General features: G+C 26.2%; 2 protein-coding genes across 3 annotated transcripts; both read left to right on the plus strand.

The window, feature by feature from the left end:
* The first annotated feature begins 913 nt into the window (after nt 1-913).
* On the plus strand, nt 914-14,490 carry LOC130675409 (zinc finger protein 182-like). Of its 2 annotated transcripts, XM_057481078.1 has the most exons (6): nt 914-1,277; nt 1,986-2,769; nt 4,288-4,879; nt 4,952-5,264; nt 5,360-5,585; nt 7,933-14,490. In XM_057481078.1, the coding sequence occupies exons 1-6, from the start codon at nt 1,180-1,182 to the stop codon at nt 8,701-8,703; spliced, it is 2,784 nt and encodes a 927-aa protein (XP_057337061.1). In that variant the 5' UTR covers nt 914-1,179; the 3' UTR covers nt 8,704-14,490. The 2 variants fall into 2 exon arrangements, with proteins under 2 accessions (XP_057337061.1, XP_057337060.1); XM_057481077.1 differs by having other exon boundaries at nt 915-1,277; nt 4,288-5,264.
* Nucleotides 14,491-14,755: 265 nt separating this feature from the next.
* LOC130675410 (fatty acyl-CoA reductase 1-like) lies at nt 14,756-17,431 on the plus strand. Its single transcript, XM_057481079.1, has 5 exons — nt 14,756-15,220; nt 15,305-15,824; nt 15,901-16,090; nt 16,640-16,888; nt 16,974-17,431. The coding sequence occupies exons 1-5, from the start codon at nt 14,975-14,977 to the stop codon at nt 17,362-17,364; spliced, it is 1,596 nt and encodes a 531-aa protein (XP_057337062.1). The 5' UTR covers nt 14,756-14,974; the 3' UTR covers nt 17,365-17,431.
* Nucleotides 17,432-17,873: the final 442 nt, after the last annotated feature.

Genomic DNA, 17,873 nt, shown 5'->3' on the forward strand with positions numbered 1-17,873 from the left:
AAAACAAATTCGGAAATTGTTAATTGTCTGCTAACTTCAGGATTATTATTATTACAAATATATTTATATTTAAATTATGATTTACTTTAATACTGGATATACATCTATATGTTTGTTTTTTTAACAATAGACAGAAAAATAATTTTTTTAAAATTATGATAAAAATTTTGGCTATTTGTATATAGTTTTTTGACCAAAATCCAATACTTAAATCCTTTTGATTGAAAAATTGTTTCTTTTTTAATGAATAGTCAATCACCATGTATATAATTGAGGGTAATTAATTTGCAAACAAAATTTTTGGACCTATTAAGCACAGAAAAATTCAAAGGCTATATCGCACAATTTTTACTTTATTAAGTAATTTTTAGTAAAAATAAACATAAGTGTGAATGTAGCAGACATGAGACAATTTGTAAATTTGAAATAAATAAATTAATTAATTGAAATAATTAAATTTAAAAAAATACGCGTGCGGATTTTTCATTTGTCTAAATACGCATTTTAAAATTTTTACTCTAATTACATTTTATTCATTTATTCTAAAATTAAAAAATTGCTATTTGTCAGCTACATTCTCACTCATAAAATAAATTGCATAAAAATATCTCGGTTTAAATTTACCGCCACAATAATCTCAAGTAGATGAATTCTTACAGAGGGCATAGTTGTATGAACATTCACATATGATTGTGTATGTGAAAAGTGTCTTTTTTTTGTGTGTAATTACAAAACTAACGCCATTATTAAATACTGTGGTCTTCCGATTAACTAATTGACAGTTGTGCTATTCTAAGAATATTTTTTGACGTTTGACTTTTTTTTTATTTTGTTTTTATTATTGACAACCATATATACAAAACAGCTGTCTTTGACAGCTGATATTTTTTTATCACTGGGATGCCTGATATTTTATTTTTAAATCCAATATATTTAAATATTTTGATTATGTTATTTATTTAACAATATAAATATTTTTTTTTTAATTTAAAACCGAAAACTAAAAGACTAGTAATTAAATTTTTTTTTTTTAGTCAACAAATGATAAATTTATATTGTGATTAAATATAAACATAATTTTTTTACTTTTATTATTTTTATTTATTTAATTATAAATTCACTATAAATTCAATATAATATTAATTCACTGTAATAATAATAATTATTATTATTATAAAAATGATGAAAGTTGTTTGCGCAGCAAGTACATGTAAATATTCATCTAAAAATGAAGATTCAAGTGACATTATTTTTATCAGCTTTCCTAACAATGAAATGTAAGATTTTTAATCTCGTTTTATGAAATCAAATGTTTATTTTTTGATAAAAATTTATTTTATTCATTTAATTAAATTTTGTTATTTATTTTTTTAATTTTAAACAAAAAAAATACGTTTTTTATCTACTGAAAACATGTTTTTACATTTCCTGATTATAAGAAACGATTCAAAACGATTAGAAATGATTCAAAAATATTCAAAACGATTTAATTTTTTCACTATATATACATTCATCATTGAGTGAATCGTTTTGTTTAATCAGGGTTAATACTAAATTTATTATGACGTCTCTTTCAATAAAAATCAAAAAAATTTAATAATATTTATATATTTTCTATAGTATTTTATTTTTAAATAATTACAATAATTAATTTCCCTGATTAAAAACTCCGATTGAATCCGATTGGAAAATTCTAATCGGGAAAATTAAAATTATTATTTTCCGATAAAATGCAATTAAATCGATAAAATATTTCATTGGATTGTATCGGAAAATAATCAAAATATACATTTATTATTTTCCGATTGAATCTGTTTGAAACATTTCAATTAGATAATTGGAACTCTCCCGAGCAATTCTAATTGAATGTTTGTTTCTGATTGAATCTGGTAGAAATCCGATTGAGTTTCAATCGGGTTTAATTGGAGTCTTTAATCAGGGATATTATTACTTTATTAATAAAATTAATATTTTCATTAAAATAGGTCTACAGTTTGGGCACACAATTGTGGGCGACAAGATTTATTAATTAAATCAAATGAAGAATTGCATAATAATTATTACATATGCTCAGATCATATTGAAGATCGATACTTCATAAGTAAAACAAATAATATAATATTAACAGAAGCTGCTGTACCAACGTTATTTCACCATCAATTATCAATAAACAATGAATCGCCATCAGAACCACACTATCATGAATTGAAACAATATACACCAGCAACTGATAATATTATAAACGCAATGCAATTAAATAATTGTATTAACGATGTCAATGACTGTCCATCAAATAATTATGAAGACACAGCAACATCAAATTATGAAAATACAATTTATAGTGCTGATTTACATGCATCAAACAGTAATATTAGTAATCATATTAATGAAATAAATAGTAATGTTACTTCTATTGATAGTGGTGATGGAAATTTAAATAATTATTGCAATATAAATATTAATATAGAACAATTTGATGATGATGATAATAATGGTAGTGAGGATATTTCAGTAAGATATAATAGTTTATGCAGATTATGCGGCCAATCAAACGGCAATGGTATCGATATATTTTCTGACAATCAAACAAACTTTAAAATAATTGATAAAATAAATTTACATTTGCCAATAGCTGTTGATTCAAATGATTCAATGCCGCAAAAAATTTGCTCTGACTGCTATGATAAATTAGAAATTTCTCATTCTTTAGTTATTACATGCTTGCAAACTGATATTAGGTTGAGAAAATATTTTAATCTTCCAACTAAGGTAAGCTTTTTGACATTACCGTTGAAATTTTTTTTAGCCATCATTTTACGTATACATTACTCACAAAAATTAAGGGAGATTAAAAAAATTCCAAATTTTTAAGTGATTTTCAACACTCTGTAACCCTCAGGAAAATGGTCGTACAGTAAAAACCAAAAAATCAAATTGTAGCTTCAAGTGTCTAGTGCTCAGGTCTGGACTTATAAATTTTTATCATACACAGTTTCGGAGTAATCGTAAGAAAACCACCGCAAAAAAAATTTCCAAATTTTTGCACATCTTAAAAACAATCTATGGGCTTCAATTAATTTATTTTTTGTTAATCTCGCCTTAAAGGTCTTTTAAGGAATTTAATATCCTTTAATTTGACGCCTTTGAAAAGTCCCTACGACGATTAGGCGCGGAGTTATCACCTTTTAAATACGAAAAGTCCAATTTGACTTCGTCAATCAATAACTCGGGACATATTCATCGTACAGGAAATAGAAGTAGGGTTTTTAAAACTGCGAAACAGTCTCTATAAGACACAATTAGTGGCTTTTGATGAAAAACTTTTTTTTGAAGCGACAATGTTGATTTAAAAAAAGGTGAAAATTCGCATATTGTCCTCAACGTATTGAAAATCACTTAAAAATTTTGAATTTTTATAATATCCCTTAATTTTTGTGACTAGTGTTTTTAAAAAATTATAGAATAATTATCAATTTATCGAATCCATTAAAGAGTCCTTTATTAAACTAAATTATTTTATTTATTTATTTAACGTATTTATGCAATTTACAAAAAATACATATAGATGCTTTGGCTGATTTTCAATATATAAGTAATAAAAGAACATTGCAATTTGAATTTTTCAGGATATTGATCCAACTTAACAATTATTTAGTAGAGTTTTAGCTGAGGGTTTAGAACTAGCAAGAGAGTACCTCCAAAATAATTCAAGTTCTCTAAATATTTATTCGCCGTATTTAAAAGTTTATCTTTTGGGCAACGTTTTATATAATTCTTCCATGTAGTTGGCACATTCACTAATCGAGTTAGCTTGAGTCCTTGCTTAGGTATAATTAAATCTAAGTAAATCAGGGAAAACTATCATATTATTAATGTTTGGAAAAGGAGCATAATAATAGCCGAATATCCCAATCTAGTAGTTAATTGGTAATCGTGAAATGAAAGTAATTATAAGAATTTAAAAAAAAAATTTTTTTATTAATTATCATTATAGACAATTAATTTTCTGTTATAACAGACTATTCACCATAATATTTTTAAAATGGATTTGATTTACTAAACTCTAGTATTGATTTCCCCTTGCACCCTTATGGTCCACAATACAACTTATAGTTTATATTTACGACTATTATATATTTTCACTAATCATAAATTATTTTTTTCTTTATTAAATACACAATTAATTAATGGTTTCAATATTAATTTATTTATTTTTATTTTAATTTTGTTATTTATCGTAAATTGTTCAGCGAGTCTAAATTATTTATATTTATTTTTGAATTTCAGTATAATAATGAAGATAGATATCGCGAATTAATTTCATTAAATGAAATAGAAATAAATAATGAAATATGCATGGATACTTCAACAGTTGATGAGTTAGAAGTAGTAACCGAAAAAGATAAATCTAGCAATATAGATGTAGCTGAACTAAATAATCAAGTGACAGAAAGTAATCCAGTAATACAAACTAATCAAACAGTTATACAATGTCCAAATAATACATCAACAAAATTAGATGATCGTTTTAAATATGTACTACAGTCAGATTTAAATAATTTATTATTAGAACCATTAGCATCACTTGACTCTACAAATATTACGAATAATACATCAGAAAATTTAATTGTGGAAAATACTGTTGATAATTTAATAATAGATAACAATCAACAGTCACAAGAACAGATAAATTGTTTAAATAATGCCAATAATAAGTATGAAGATAAATGTGAACAAGGTGCATTAACAGAAACGAGTAGCCATCAAGATATTGTGGATCCAATAACGGAGAATATATTTAATAGTGATCAAACATTTGATGATACTGATGTACTATACAATGATCAACGTGGTTACCCCGCATTTAGGTGCAAAAAGTGTAAGGATTTATTTAGTAAAGAAGAAGATTTATTAATACATGACTTATATCATACAAGAACAACTTTTCCAGATCAAGAACGTAAATGTGGACACTGTTCATTGTCATTTTTCAATCGTAAAGATTTACAAAATCATATATCTGATAAACACAGTGGATTGCAAATGCTATTTAAATGCGGTATTTGTGATAAAATATATGAAAAATGGTCAAGCTTAGATGTACATGAGGCTACACATCGTCAAGATAAACCTTATCTATGTGATCTTTGTGGTAAAAGTTTTAAACATTCAAATAATTTGAGAGGACATAAACGTACACATTTAGATGTAACTAAGAAAAAGAGGCATAATTGTGAAGTATGTGGCAATGCTTTCAGATCAAGGTTAATATATTTATTTTATCACAATTATAAGTATAATGATACAATGCTATTTATATTTATGCTATCATCTCAATTTGCATTTATATTTATCACAGATTTCATTTGAAAGAACATATGAATCAACATAATGGCGATAAACCATATAAATGTGAACAATGTGAAAAAGCATTTTCTAAAAGAATTCAATTACGACAACATCGACTTTCGCATGGTTTGAATAAACACACTTGTCCTATTTGCGGTGTATCATTCAATCGCAGGGGTAATATGAATACGCATATGAAAAGACATAATAAAGATGACGGGATGTATACTTGTAGTGTAAGTGTTTTACAAATTATACATAGACATTCTCAGTACAAAATCTTATTCCAAATTTTTAACAAAATTACTCTTTTTGTATTTTTTGTTAGCAATCGTTGTAATATATATTGTTATATAAAAATTTAAGGGGATCACTATTGCGAAAAATTAAGAACAATTTTGCACAACTCAATTGCGAAGCAATGAGATGTGTCCTGCTAACGCTTACTCGGTCCCAGTTGATTCACTCACGTAAAAACCATATTTACATTTATTCAAATATCCTCAACTAGAACAAAATTCGTACCATTTGAAAGATAGTTTATTTATGAATAAAATGAACACAATTTTAAGTCGCTTTTTTTGAAAGTAATGATTGAAAAACAAAAATGTAAAAAAAAACCTGTGATGTCCGTCAGTATGTACAGATGTTGGTAAAAACAACAACTTGAAAAATGCACAACCGATTGATCTATTTTAATTTTTTTTACACTTGAATTCTTAAATAGAAGAACTCTTTTGAAAATCACTATCCAAATCTTTTTGGTTATAATTAATAAAAACTTCTATTGATAAAAAATCTATTGATCACTTTTTGAATGAGCGAGTTCTGCATGCATTGATTTTCCAACTTTTTTTTAATTTTTTTGCACGTTATCAATAAAAACTTTGTCTTAAATAAAAACATTTATATTGATTGTGCATCTTAAAAATTTTTTCTATAGTTGAATTGTAAATTAAAGAAAAAATTGATTAATTTTTTTACGAATGGTATAAATATAAATTATTGACCTAACAAAAAAAAATAATGCAGATTTTATTTAATTCGTTTTTATATTAAAACAATGAAAATGACAATTTTCGAATAAACCATTTCTATAGATAAAATTTTAAATTATTGAACAAAATATGGAATCCGGTGTATGAAGTTATCATTTATCGAATGAAAATTTTATTCGTTTCAAAATTTCAATTTATCTGTAAGAATGGCTCATTTTAAATTCTCGTTTATTTAAGTATAAGTTATGTTTCGTTTCTGCGCAAGTGTCAGAGGTACAGAAAAGATATCCAATTTTTCAAACATTTATTGCAATAAACGGGTCTGAAATTTTATCATATGTAGATTTTTATGTTCTTGAAAACGTATATTACACAATACATCAAAATTGTCTTTATTAAGCAGGTTCGTTAAAAAATTTTATACTTGAATATCTACACGATCAATTTTACTAAATATTTGAACATTAATTTAACTTCAAGTTTCATATAAAAATCATAGTAATGCTGTATTATAATTGTTAGGATAGATAACAAATTTTTCGGAGTCTCTTTTAAAATTCAAAAACCTCCTACGAGTTATAAATTTATTTATCAAAATATTAAATAAAAGAAATGATTTAATTTGACGTAAAAGTACTTATGTACCTTGAGCAATGTTTAATAATTATTTTTTGCTCACCAACATAAGAGTTCAGTCTACGAAAAAAAAACGTGTTTTTACATTATATACATTGTTATATAAAAAAAAATATAAATTAATGCAGCTTTGTTAAAAAAAATGTAAATAATTAATTATAAACAAGACACAAAGTAGACGCTTATTTTTTCATGATTTTTAGAAAAGCGACTTGCCAGGCCGGTATCGATCGGGTCTTGGCTATGCATTATAAAATATAAAATATTTGATCCGTTTTATAAAAATATCTCTTCAAACTTAATATATTTATATTACTATAATAATAAAGTATACATTTATGACACCGAAGTTAGCCGATGTCAAATAACTTTTGAATTTTGTAAAAACAATACATTACAAAAAAAAAATATTTCAGAAAATTGCACCTATAGTTTTTTTAACTTTCTACATGTGCATATTTTTAGTTTTTTTTTTTTTACATTAAATTGTTTACAAAAAAATCCGAAAATTGTTAGTTGTCTGGTAACTACACAGTCATATATATTTATATAATTAACGAAATTTACATTTTTAATGAATTGTTAACATTTTGTGAATAATAAAACTGCAGTCATTTAAACATTTAATGATTCTGATTCATTGTCATTAATTAAAAATTCTTACATAAACATGAAATTTTCATTAAATTAATATTTCATTATAAAAATATATATATTCAATTAATAAGTTTGAAAACACAAAAATTATATTTATATATAAAACGTTTCTAAGGACTTTTGTACTGAGTAATTAGCTTAATATAATTACTATCTACCGTAGTAACCATAATAATTAAATTAATAGTTTACAGTAAAGTAATAATGGACTTAAATTAATTTATCTATTGAACTTTAAATTAAGCTGAAGAATATTTAGGTTACGATGAGAAATAATGATAATATTTTTTAGGTATGTGAATGCAGATTTAAATCAATGAGTGAATTAAAATTACATCGTAAAGAGCACACTGATAATGATATACTTGAAAGTATTAAAAAAAAATGTAATGATAAAGAAATATTTCAATGTAAAATATGTTCACGTGCATTTCCTAAACGTGCTGCATTATTAAATCATGAGCGTACACACAATGGTACACAGCTAAGAGTTGAATGTGATATTTGTGGTAAAAAATTAGCTAACAAAAGTTCATTAAAATATCACACTAAATCAATACATACAACGGAAAGACCACACATGTGTCAATTTTGTGGCGAAGCATTTGTTACCAAAGAAGCGCGACTTATTCACGAAAGAATTCACACTGGTGAACGTCCGTATGCATGTAAAATATGTAATATGCAATATAGATGCTCGAGTAATCTTAGTCAGCATATGAAAGTTCATTCTGAAGTACGACCTTATACATGTCAACATTGTAATAAAAGTTTTACACGTAAAGGTGCATTAACTATTCATGAACGTACTCATAGTGGTATTAAACCATTTACTTGTACTATTTGTGATAAAATATTCTCACAAAAATATGAATTAATTAAACATATTAAAGTACATGAAATAAAAACACTTAATTGTGAATATTGCAATGAAATATTTTCTTCAAAGACTGATATATCTAAACACTTTGATAGTGTTCATAGATTTTATTCCAATGATTCTTTAATTAATGATAAAAACATTTTACTTACGAACAATTTACAAATATACTCCTTAGATTAGATATTGATACTTGTGGTAATAAATTTCTGTACTACGGCAGTTAATTTATGTCTTTATATCACGCACTGTAAAAAATTTTTGGACTCGGTGTGAAAATTACACCAAATATCGCGTTAAATTTAAGTGGTGTGGATTAAAAATTCTTACACCGTCAAGCGTGTAAATGTGTAATTCATAATAATTTTGAGATAAGAAAAATAATCATAAAAATATTGAAATGTTTAAAATGCTATTTAACGCGGAATGTTGTAAAAAAAATTAGTTTTACAGTTAAGGTAAGTGACCCCTCTATCGGCCAGTTAAGCGTATTTTTTTTTTCGAATTAAGAATTAAAATTAAAAAAAATAATTCATGTATAAAACAGTGATAGAACCTTGAAGCCTATATATTTAACTTCAAATTAAAAAAAAATATATGTAAAAATATTAATTAGAAATTAAATAATAAATGCAAATAACTTCAATTCCTGATGTCCCCTCTATCGGCTTAGCTGCCCCCTCTATCGGCCTCCTTTTAGATAACATTTTAACTGATCGGATGTATATAATTTATTTACGTCTATTCTAAATATTTATATTTATTTTGAAATTTAACTTAATCAATTTGTTTATTTATTTCGACATTAACAAATTAAATTGACTATTTTGCGTATAAATGCTGATAACCTCAAAAAAAATAAAACTAAGGTGGCCGATAATGCACACAGAGGTAATTTTCTTGTATCTATATTCGGCCACCCTATTTTTAATATAAATTAGGCAAAAATCATTAAATTTTTGATTCCTAAAATTACTATGAAACAAGTTAATAAGATAACAAAAAAAATCGGACTTTTATTGTAATTTTGAATTAGTAATCGGTTATTGAAAAAACAAGAATACTTAACCTACCTGATAAGAAATCACCAGAAATCGCATCTAACGCACTACTATTTTTTTTTATAATTATAAAATGAATTTTTACAATAATCAAAGTATGTTTAATCTAAACTAGATTAATTTCACTTTTTTTTAAAAAACTATTTACGCATGAATACGTACTTATTGTGGAAATATATCGATTTTTCGACTAAGTGGCCGATAAAGGGGGCCTGGCCGATAGAGGGGTCACTTACCTTATTTCACATCACACGGCCTCGTGAAGTTCTCAGGGGCCATTGTTACACCAAAATTTTATACAGTACATGGTTGCGACCGATTTTCAGCATTGCAACAAACCTAAGACTAGGACACAAGACTTAGGCATTCAAGCTCAATACTTTTGTATTGAATCTAATACTGAATTAAATTGAATACTTTTACAAACTTTAAGCTATACGTCAAAAAAAGTTTTATTTAAAATAATAATTTTATCTGTTATAAAAACAAAAAAAGTATTCATTTATTTACTTGAAATAATTTAAATTCACTGATACAGACAATCAGTATTAATGATTATAATTGAATTTATAAACTGGTACGTAATTTTCATAGAAAATTATATCGTACCATTTCGTTTACGACAGAATTATTATTCAACTATTTAAAATAAAAATAAATGAGTAAACAAATGTCGTAGCTGAAAAAAATTAAATTTCAGGTGAGACGATAAAAATTATTCGCTATTGTTCATTGCTTTCCTGCCATGCTAAATACAGAAGTAATAATTTAACATTAGGTGGGTAATATTTAATGATTTATTTTAAATAATTTTATTTCAAAAGGTTTGAGCTAAATGGTAATGCCAGTCCCCTTCATTATTAATTATTTTATAGAGACAGTCAAAAATTCCAATAATATAAATATTATTCAAAATTCTTACATTTCAGTCGCCCATAAAAACGAAATATTATTTCAATTTTTAGCCCAAGTAAAATCAACTTTCAGTATGAAAACAAATAAATTTTTAAATTAAATCATTACTAGGGTGCCTGAGCCAATAAATGAACGCTTAACTTGTGAATATACAGTCTATTTTTCAATCTTTTGATATAGAAGGATTCAATAAAATTAGAATTTAAATTCTAAAAGTAATCAATCAAACAGTTATTATATTTTTTTCGCGAAAAATCTTAATGTGTAAGTAAAAGTTAAATAAAGTTCATTTACTGGCTGTGTTCATTCACGGGAGCTCACCCTGAATTAGAAATTGCCATTAAGTATTTTTTTAAAGAAGCTCAATTGATTCTTTTTTTTTATATTAAAATTGAGTTAATCAAACAAAGTTTTGAATTAATCTTATATAAACTAAGTAAATAAACCGAAAAAAAATAGCTAACTCTCTAAACGCAACACTTATTCTAAATGTAAAATAAATAAGTAGACTTACGCTAATAATACTGTGATCTATACTTTTTATACAAAAATATATCAATACTCATAATCGGTATTGATAATGTGACTATTGAATAATCACTTCAAACCACTGTTGTCATTAGTCAATATTATATAATAGACTTATTTATTAACTTATTTCTACACTGTAAAAAACCGAGGGTAAATTCGGAGTGATTGCAAATTTTATTTAAACCTGCATCCGCTCTTTTAATATTAAAATAAACTCCCCTTCAGAGTGAGTTTTACTCCAAGGGAATTAAATGCATACATTTAGTCATCCGCTCCGAATTTACCCCGGATTTAATTCGCAAATTTTACAGTGTAAGTATTAGTATTATTAGAAAAAAAAATTAAGGTCCAAATACACTAGAAATAATTAAAACTTCTGTCGATTGACTATCGGTCCATCTTTGCCTTCTATCTAATGTACAATCATCTAATCTAGAATCTTTTTTATATACATATACTTTTACATAATTAACTCAACATATATTTATTATAAAATTATATACACTTTAAAGATGTTATATTACACTTCTAAATTAGTTTTATTACAAATATAGTGAGCAGATAAAAGCTATACAAAGTAAATACTTTTTTGACTAAATAATTTATTTTTAATAATTTTTTAAATTTATAAAATACATTTTAGTTGCGATAAAGGGAAATTTAATTCTTTAATAAACAAACATTCTTTTGTTAAAAGTATTTTTATCGCTCACTATAGTGATATAAAAATAGCAATATATGTGTAGTGATTAATTAGTCTTAAGTAGATGGATTATAAAAAAAATTGAGTGCCTCTCATAACTTTTTATTAACTAGTTTAGGATGCATAAACTCAAAATTATTGTTAATGTTAGTTGTTTAAAAAAAACAAAATGGCCCTAATACTCTTTCATTCGTTTACTTATACACAGAAAAAAAAGTTATCTTGAGTCAAGAAATTATTTTGGAAGACAAACGTTTTTGGTAACCAAGTCAAGATTTTCTGAAGCCAAAAGAAACTGTCTCGATCAGACATCTCTACTTTATTCGAGAAAATTGAAGTTTTCAAAACAACTTTCTTGAATTAAGAATATTTACTTTCAGTCAAAACTTTTTTTCTGTATATATATATATTAGACCGTGCCAAATAAAATCGATATTTGTTGTTTCGGACCCATGGGTGGACGGTTAGATTTATCAAAAAATTATAAAAGATTGTTTTTGTAGAGCGTTCGAATCTCAATGATATGTTACTTTGTTTCCATTTATTGATCCGGTAACGAGTTATAAATTTTCAAAGTTAAAAAAATTTTTCCCTATTGTTATTTAAATGGGAAATCTCATTTAAGTGAATGCGCGTTTTGTAATAGAATTGGAGGGCACAATCTGGTACCCACTTTTTTTATTTTACATAACGTAATTTTCGTATCGGATCGAAAAACAAAATATCGATTGTATTTGTCACGGTCTCATATATATATGTATAACTATAAAATTGTCAATGCAAATGTGCCATTATATAAATATAAGATATTAAATAAAAAAAATAGTGCGTATATAAAACAAAAATAGTAACAATTATTTACAAAAAAAATAAAAAGCAAAAAAAAAATAATAGTAGCGGATTAAATTTTGTAATCGATTATTTTAACAATGTGGTAACGATGGAAATGATTACGTAGTTTGTTGAATATAATTAACTCATAACATAAATATGTATGTGTATCAGATATAAGTTAGAAAAAAAAGTCCAAACGTAATAATTCTAACGGCCAAAGAAAACGGTAAAAAATAATATACTGTCAGCTATTTTACTTTATTTAATACTCAATTATTTTTCTATAAAACAAATATACTGTAGTTTATGAATTGTTACTTTAAAATTTAATCAAAGATTTTAAACAAATCTAGTATTTTTTTTTACATCAAAACTATATCAAGTATAAAAATAAGTCCATGCTTACACTTGAAGCAAAAGAACGGAGTAAAGGTTACGATGCTAATTTCGTACCGGAACTTTTTTTAGTATATTAAAATCTTATACATGTTTTATTTATTAGAGAAACTATAAATGAATTTATAAAATATTCGGTTTATTAATTAATGAGATAAATAAGTTAACAAGTAGGAAAATATAGTTGTATTACACTATAGAATTTGATAACGTCATTAAAAGGAGTGATAATTTTAATATTATTAATCCATCCGATGGTCGCTAATAATTTTTAATGCAATATTTTATATTAAGATAATGCTGTTAGTTTTAGAATTACCGTTCAGAATTTAATTAAATTTGATATATATATATATATAGTAGATAATGATGAGAAAAAAGTCTGATTAAAATTTTGAAGAGCTACATGAGTACGCCCAGGTTTCATCAAATTTATTTTTTCTCTGCATCTCTTCGAAAATTTAAAAGGATTTTTTTCTTATCATTTCCTGCTAATATGTTAAATTTCATTGGATTCTGAACGGTAATTCTAGAACCGAGAGTAATACCTGGAACACATGGTCTATGAAAATAAATATTTTAGCAATAACACACCCTGTTCGTTAAATATTACAGTCGAACTCCATTAACTCGGCCAGTTAGTCTACGGAGAAACGGCAATTTCTTGGGATTTCCGAGTTAACGGATGCCCCTTCTCCCGTAAAAAGTAAACTATACGCATGCGCTCTTACATTTACATGAATCATGCACATATAAATATACGCAAACACGTATATACGGATAGCATGGGGTGGGAGAAAGCTTAGCTTGTAGTGGGGGTCAAGATTGAGGGGTAGTTCCGAGATAATGGAATTCGAGTTAATCGAGATTGACTGAATTTAATTTAAAACGGTTTAAAATAGATTATTTTATGATAATTAACATCATTAATAATAAAAAAATGACGCCAATAATTTTTAATATATGTTTTATAATAATTATCATTTTGATTTAATACCAAAATAATCATGAAATCAAAGATTACTTTATTTATTGTGACTTAATAACAATAACGTGGTAATTAAACAGTAAATCAACTGACAAATACTCATATAAATTATTAATTAATAATCAACTTTTATAGCTGGGTTAGTAGAAAATGCGATTCGGGTATCTTCGGTTTTTTAGGAAAATGTTAAGATTTTATGTTATAGCAAGTTCGGCTCATTGTTTAGAGTACATATATTTCCATGCATTAAATTATATCAGGGCAAAGTTCAAAGAAGAAAAACAAAGACGCAAATGTAAGGAAAATGAATGTACTCAGAGCTGCTCAGAGCAACGAGTCGAACCTGCCATTTCTTCATGATAATCCGAATCGCAATCTATCTCTAATTTAACTCTATTTGAAAATTAATTTTCATTTATTTATTGTATTAAGTTAAATTATGTTGCTCTACCACGTAAACTATTATGTATTTATTTGAATGATTTTGTTGAAAATTATATTTTGTTAATGACATTTATAAATAAATAAATTTTAAGTTTTTACTTTTGTCTTTATTTATTTATATAATTTAATAAATAAAATAATGATATTTAAATAGGTATTATTTTATAATATCAACCTATAAACACACTTATTGGTAGACCCGATGTATAATTTGACCATGAACCACAATGCGTCAGCATATTCGAAAACAATATATTAAGAACGGTGCATTGTAAACTCTTTTACATTTATTATTCCATGAATATGGAGTTTATTTGGCGATTCTCATTCTAGTATAAAAGCCGAATGAGTCGTAAAATTTGGGAACAGTGTACTTAAGTCATTTGGCAACAATTGTGCGAAAATAACGAATATGTATTTATAAATATATGTTTACGAACAGTACTGAAATTACCATTACGCACTTATAGTGTTGTTCGTTTTTAATAATTATTAATTATTTATATACTCACTTAAGCTATCGTAGTTTTTTGGTTTTTATAATAAAACGTAAACTGGATAAGTAGCGTTATACATTGTACAATGGATGATATTTATCGGCGAATAAGTGAAGAAGATGATTTCGGTGAAGATGAAACGGAAAGAAGCGAAATACAAGAGTTTTTTCATGGGCAAACTATATTATTGACGGGTTGCACTGGATTTTTAGGGAAATGTTTTGTTGAAAAAATATTAAGAGATTGTGCGGGGATTAAAAAATTGATTTTAATTGTGAGATCACACAAAGTTTCAGCTAAAGAACGTATGAAAAAATACTTTCAAAACGAGGTATGTACTTTTGAACTAATTAATTTTTGTGGATAAAGAGTCATAATAGCGAAATTAATATAAAAAAAAAAAATGTTGTTTTAGATTTTTGAAAAATTACGTAGTTATCGACCTAATTTTGAATCTAAAGTATGTATAGTTGAAGGTAATTTGACAGAAGAAAACTTAAGTGTGTCCATTGAAGACAGAAAGATGTTAATAGATGAAGTGACCATGATTTATCATAATGCATCAAACGTTAAATTTGCAACGAAAGTATCAGATAGTCTCAAGTGTAATGTGTTCGGAACAAAATATATGATCGAATTGGCTAGAGAGTGCAAAAAATTAGTGTGTTTCATTTATATATCAACTGCGTACTCACACTCTTATAACAAAGTGATTGAGGAAAAATGTTACCCGCCACCAGCGGATCTCAAGATGGTCCAAGACATGATTGATGCGGATGAAATCGCTAAAAACGGTATACCGCTAGCAACTGTAAGCGAGACATGTAAACCGTGGGCTAACATCTACACTTTTGGTAAATCAATCGCTGAATCATTAGTCGAAGAATTTGGCAAAGAAAAGTCTTACCCGTGTATTATTTACAGACCGAGTCAGAGTAAGCTCCTTATTACATATTAAGAAATCTGCTGATTACTCATAAGTTAAATTACTAATTTTCCAAATTCTTACAGTAATATCAACTTACCAGGAACCATTTCCCGGTTGGTGTGGTAACTACAATGGACCAGCATTGGCATTTGTTGGTTACGGATTAGGTATTATTCATACAAATACCCCAGTAGACTACGTACAAGATTACGTTCCCGCTGATATGTGTACTAATTCAATTCTTGCTCTTACATGGGATACTGTAACGAATAGGTAATAATCATACAATTAACTTTAAAGACAAAATTGCACCCATTAAGATAGTCCACAATACGAATATTGAACGATAATAAAATTATAAAATGTAAGGTTCTATAAACAGCACGACTATTCATGATTTTATAAAGATTATATAACATTTTTATAGTTAGTACATTTGATTAATTTCATAGTATGCTTCATATTTTTGAATCATTTCATTGATTAATAAAAATAAGGGGTTAATTAATCAGTCGACGCATAAAAAAAAATTTGTTGGGAAAGTCTATCAATTATTAACATAAATATATCTAAGTAAGTTCTATTGCCTGACAAATTTCTGACAGTATCAACAATTAAGATTTTTCTTAACCAATTGACAAAAAATCTTTTTTTAGCATAGAGTCATGTGGGGCAAGTGTGCGCTTTGAGTGCGTGTGCGCAAACCCATTCATTTCGGACGGAAATGCGCACACTTTCCCTACGGAACTCTACTTGAATATTTGACAATTGTCGCAGAATAAGCTCTTATCAATACTTTAGATATTTTTTTGTTTTTTTTAGAAAACAAGACAATGGAAAAGTATTTGTATTTAATTACGCTTCATCTACAGTCAACCCTTTGAGTTTAAAAAAATTTGAAGATAACGCAGTACCAAAAGGTAGAGACAGCCCATCTATTCGAATGGTTGGTCCAAATTTCCTGTTACGAGCACCATGTTGGTTTCTATTTTATGTATTTCATTTTTTATTACACGGTATACCAGCAGTAATTGCAGATATTGTACTTATGGCAATGTTACGAAAACCGCGGTAAGATAAATTATTTAAACTCTAACACTTACTTATTTTAATAACCTGATGATATTAATATTTGTTATTTTTTCTTAATTTCTAGGGCTGCTGCGATATTTTATAAAATAACAATTAATTTCAAGGCAATATTATATTGGGGTATTTCCGATTGGCGAATTACTGTAAAAGAAACTCAAAAAATGTGGGATAGAATGAATAATCGTGATAGATTTTTATTTTATAATGATTTACGCACTGTTGATTGGTCAATATTTGGATATACATATTGGTTTGGAATAAAAAAGTATTTGTTGAAAGAACCACTAGATGATCCTCCGGCTAGACGAAAATATATGATAATACAGTTTGTTTTTCATAGTTTTAAAATTTTAGTTATTGTATATATTTTATATTATTTACTTAGTTACTGGCTAAGCCTAATTTCACCAATAACTGGATTCGTAAAGATAAAATATATTTGTACATCGCCTTAATTAAATTCTTTTCTAGAATTCGCTACTTTTTGAGATCAAATGTACCCGAAAATTATAAATTTTTTACAAAAAAATAGAGATAACTTTTTATTTTGAAATATTTTCTCAACATTGTTACCCGAATAGATTAACTAATTTAGAAGATTCCGGCGGCCTTTGACGAGCTGGTTTAAGATTCAGATCTTAATAGTCTTTGAAGTTAACTAATTAAATACTATAAAATTTATTTAAAAAAATCAACTGATACAAAAATGCCCACCATTTTTCAGTCTTCGGAATAACTCCAAATTTGCCTAATCAATCGATTTCGAATTTTTACGGATCCTCAATGACTTTGATAATTCGATTAATTTTATGGTTACAAGGCTAAATATCCAAGACAAAACATATCGTCAAAAATATGACAAATAAGTCATTAATCGTATTGATATTCAACGTCAATAGTAGAATCGTGATGTGTTCTCTTTTCGTATATTTTATCTATAATTAATAGAAATAATCTCTTAAAT

Source organism: Microplitis mediator, chromosome 10 (assembly GCF_029852145.1).
Source record: "Microplitis mediator isolate UGA2020A chromosome 10, iyMicMedi2.1, whole genome shotgun sequence".
NCBI classification, from domain to species: Eukaryota; Metazoa; Arthropoda; class Insecta; order Hymenoptera; family Braconidae; genus Microplitis; species Microplitis mediator.

Excerpts from the sequence above, each read along its gene's own strand:
- LOC130675409 (XM_057481077.1), top strand. The coding sequence starts at position 1,180 with ATGATGAAAGTTGTTTGCGCAGCAAGTACATGTAAATATTCATCTAAA. Across the intron at positions 2,770-4,287 it reads ATTTTAATCTTCCAACTAAG|TATAATAATGAAGATAGATA; the intron begins GTAAGCTTTTTG and ends TTTGAATTTCAG. Across the intron at positions 5,265-5,359 it reads GGCAATGCTTTCAGATCAAG|ATTTCATTTGAAAGAACATA; the intron begins GTTAATATATTT and ends TATTTATCACAG.
- LOC130675410 (XM_057481079.1), top strand. The coding sequence starts at position 14,975 with ATGGATGATATTTATCGGCGAATAAGTGAAGAAGATGATTTCGGTGAA. Across the intron at positions 15,221-15,304 it reads AAAAATACTTTCAAAACGAG|ATTTTTGAAAAATTACGTAG; the intron begins GTATGTACTTTT and ends ATGTTGTTTTAG. Across the intron at positions 16,091-16,639 it reads TGGGATACTGTAACGAATAG|AAAACAAGACAATGGAAAAG; the intron begins GTAATAATCATA and ends TGTTTTTTTTAG.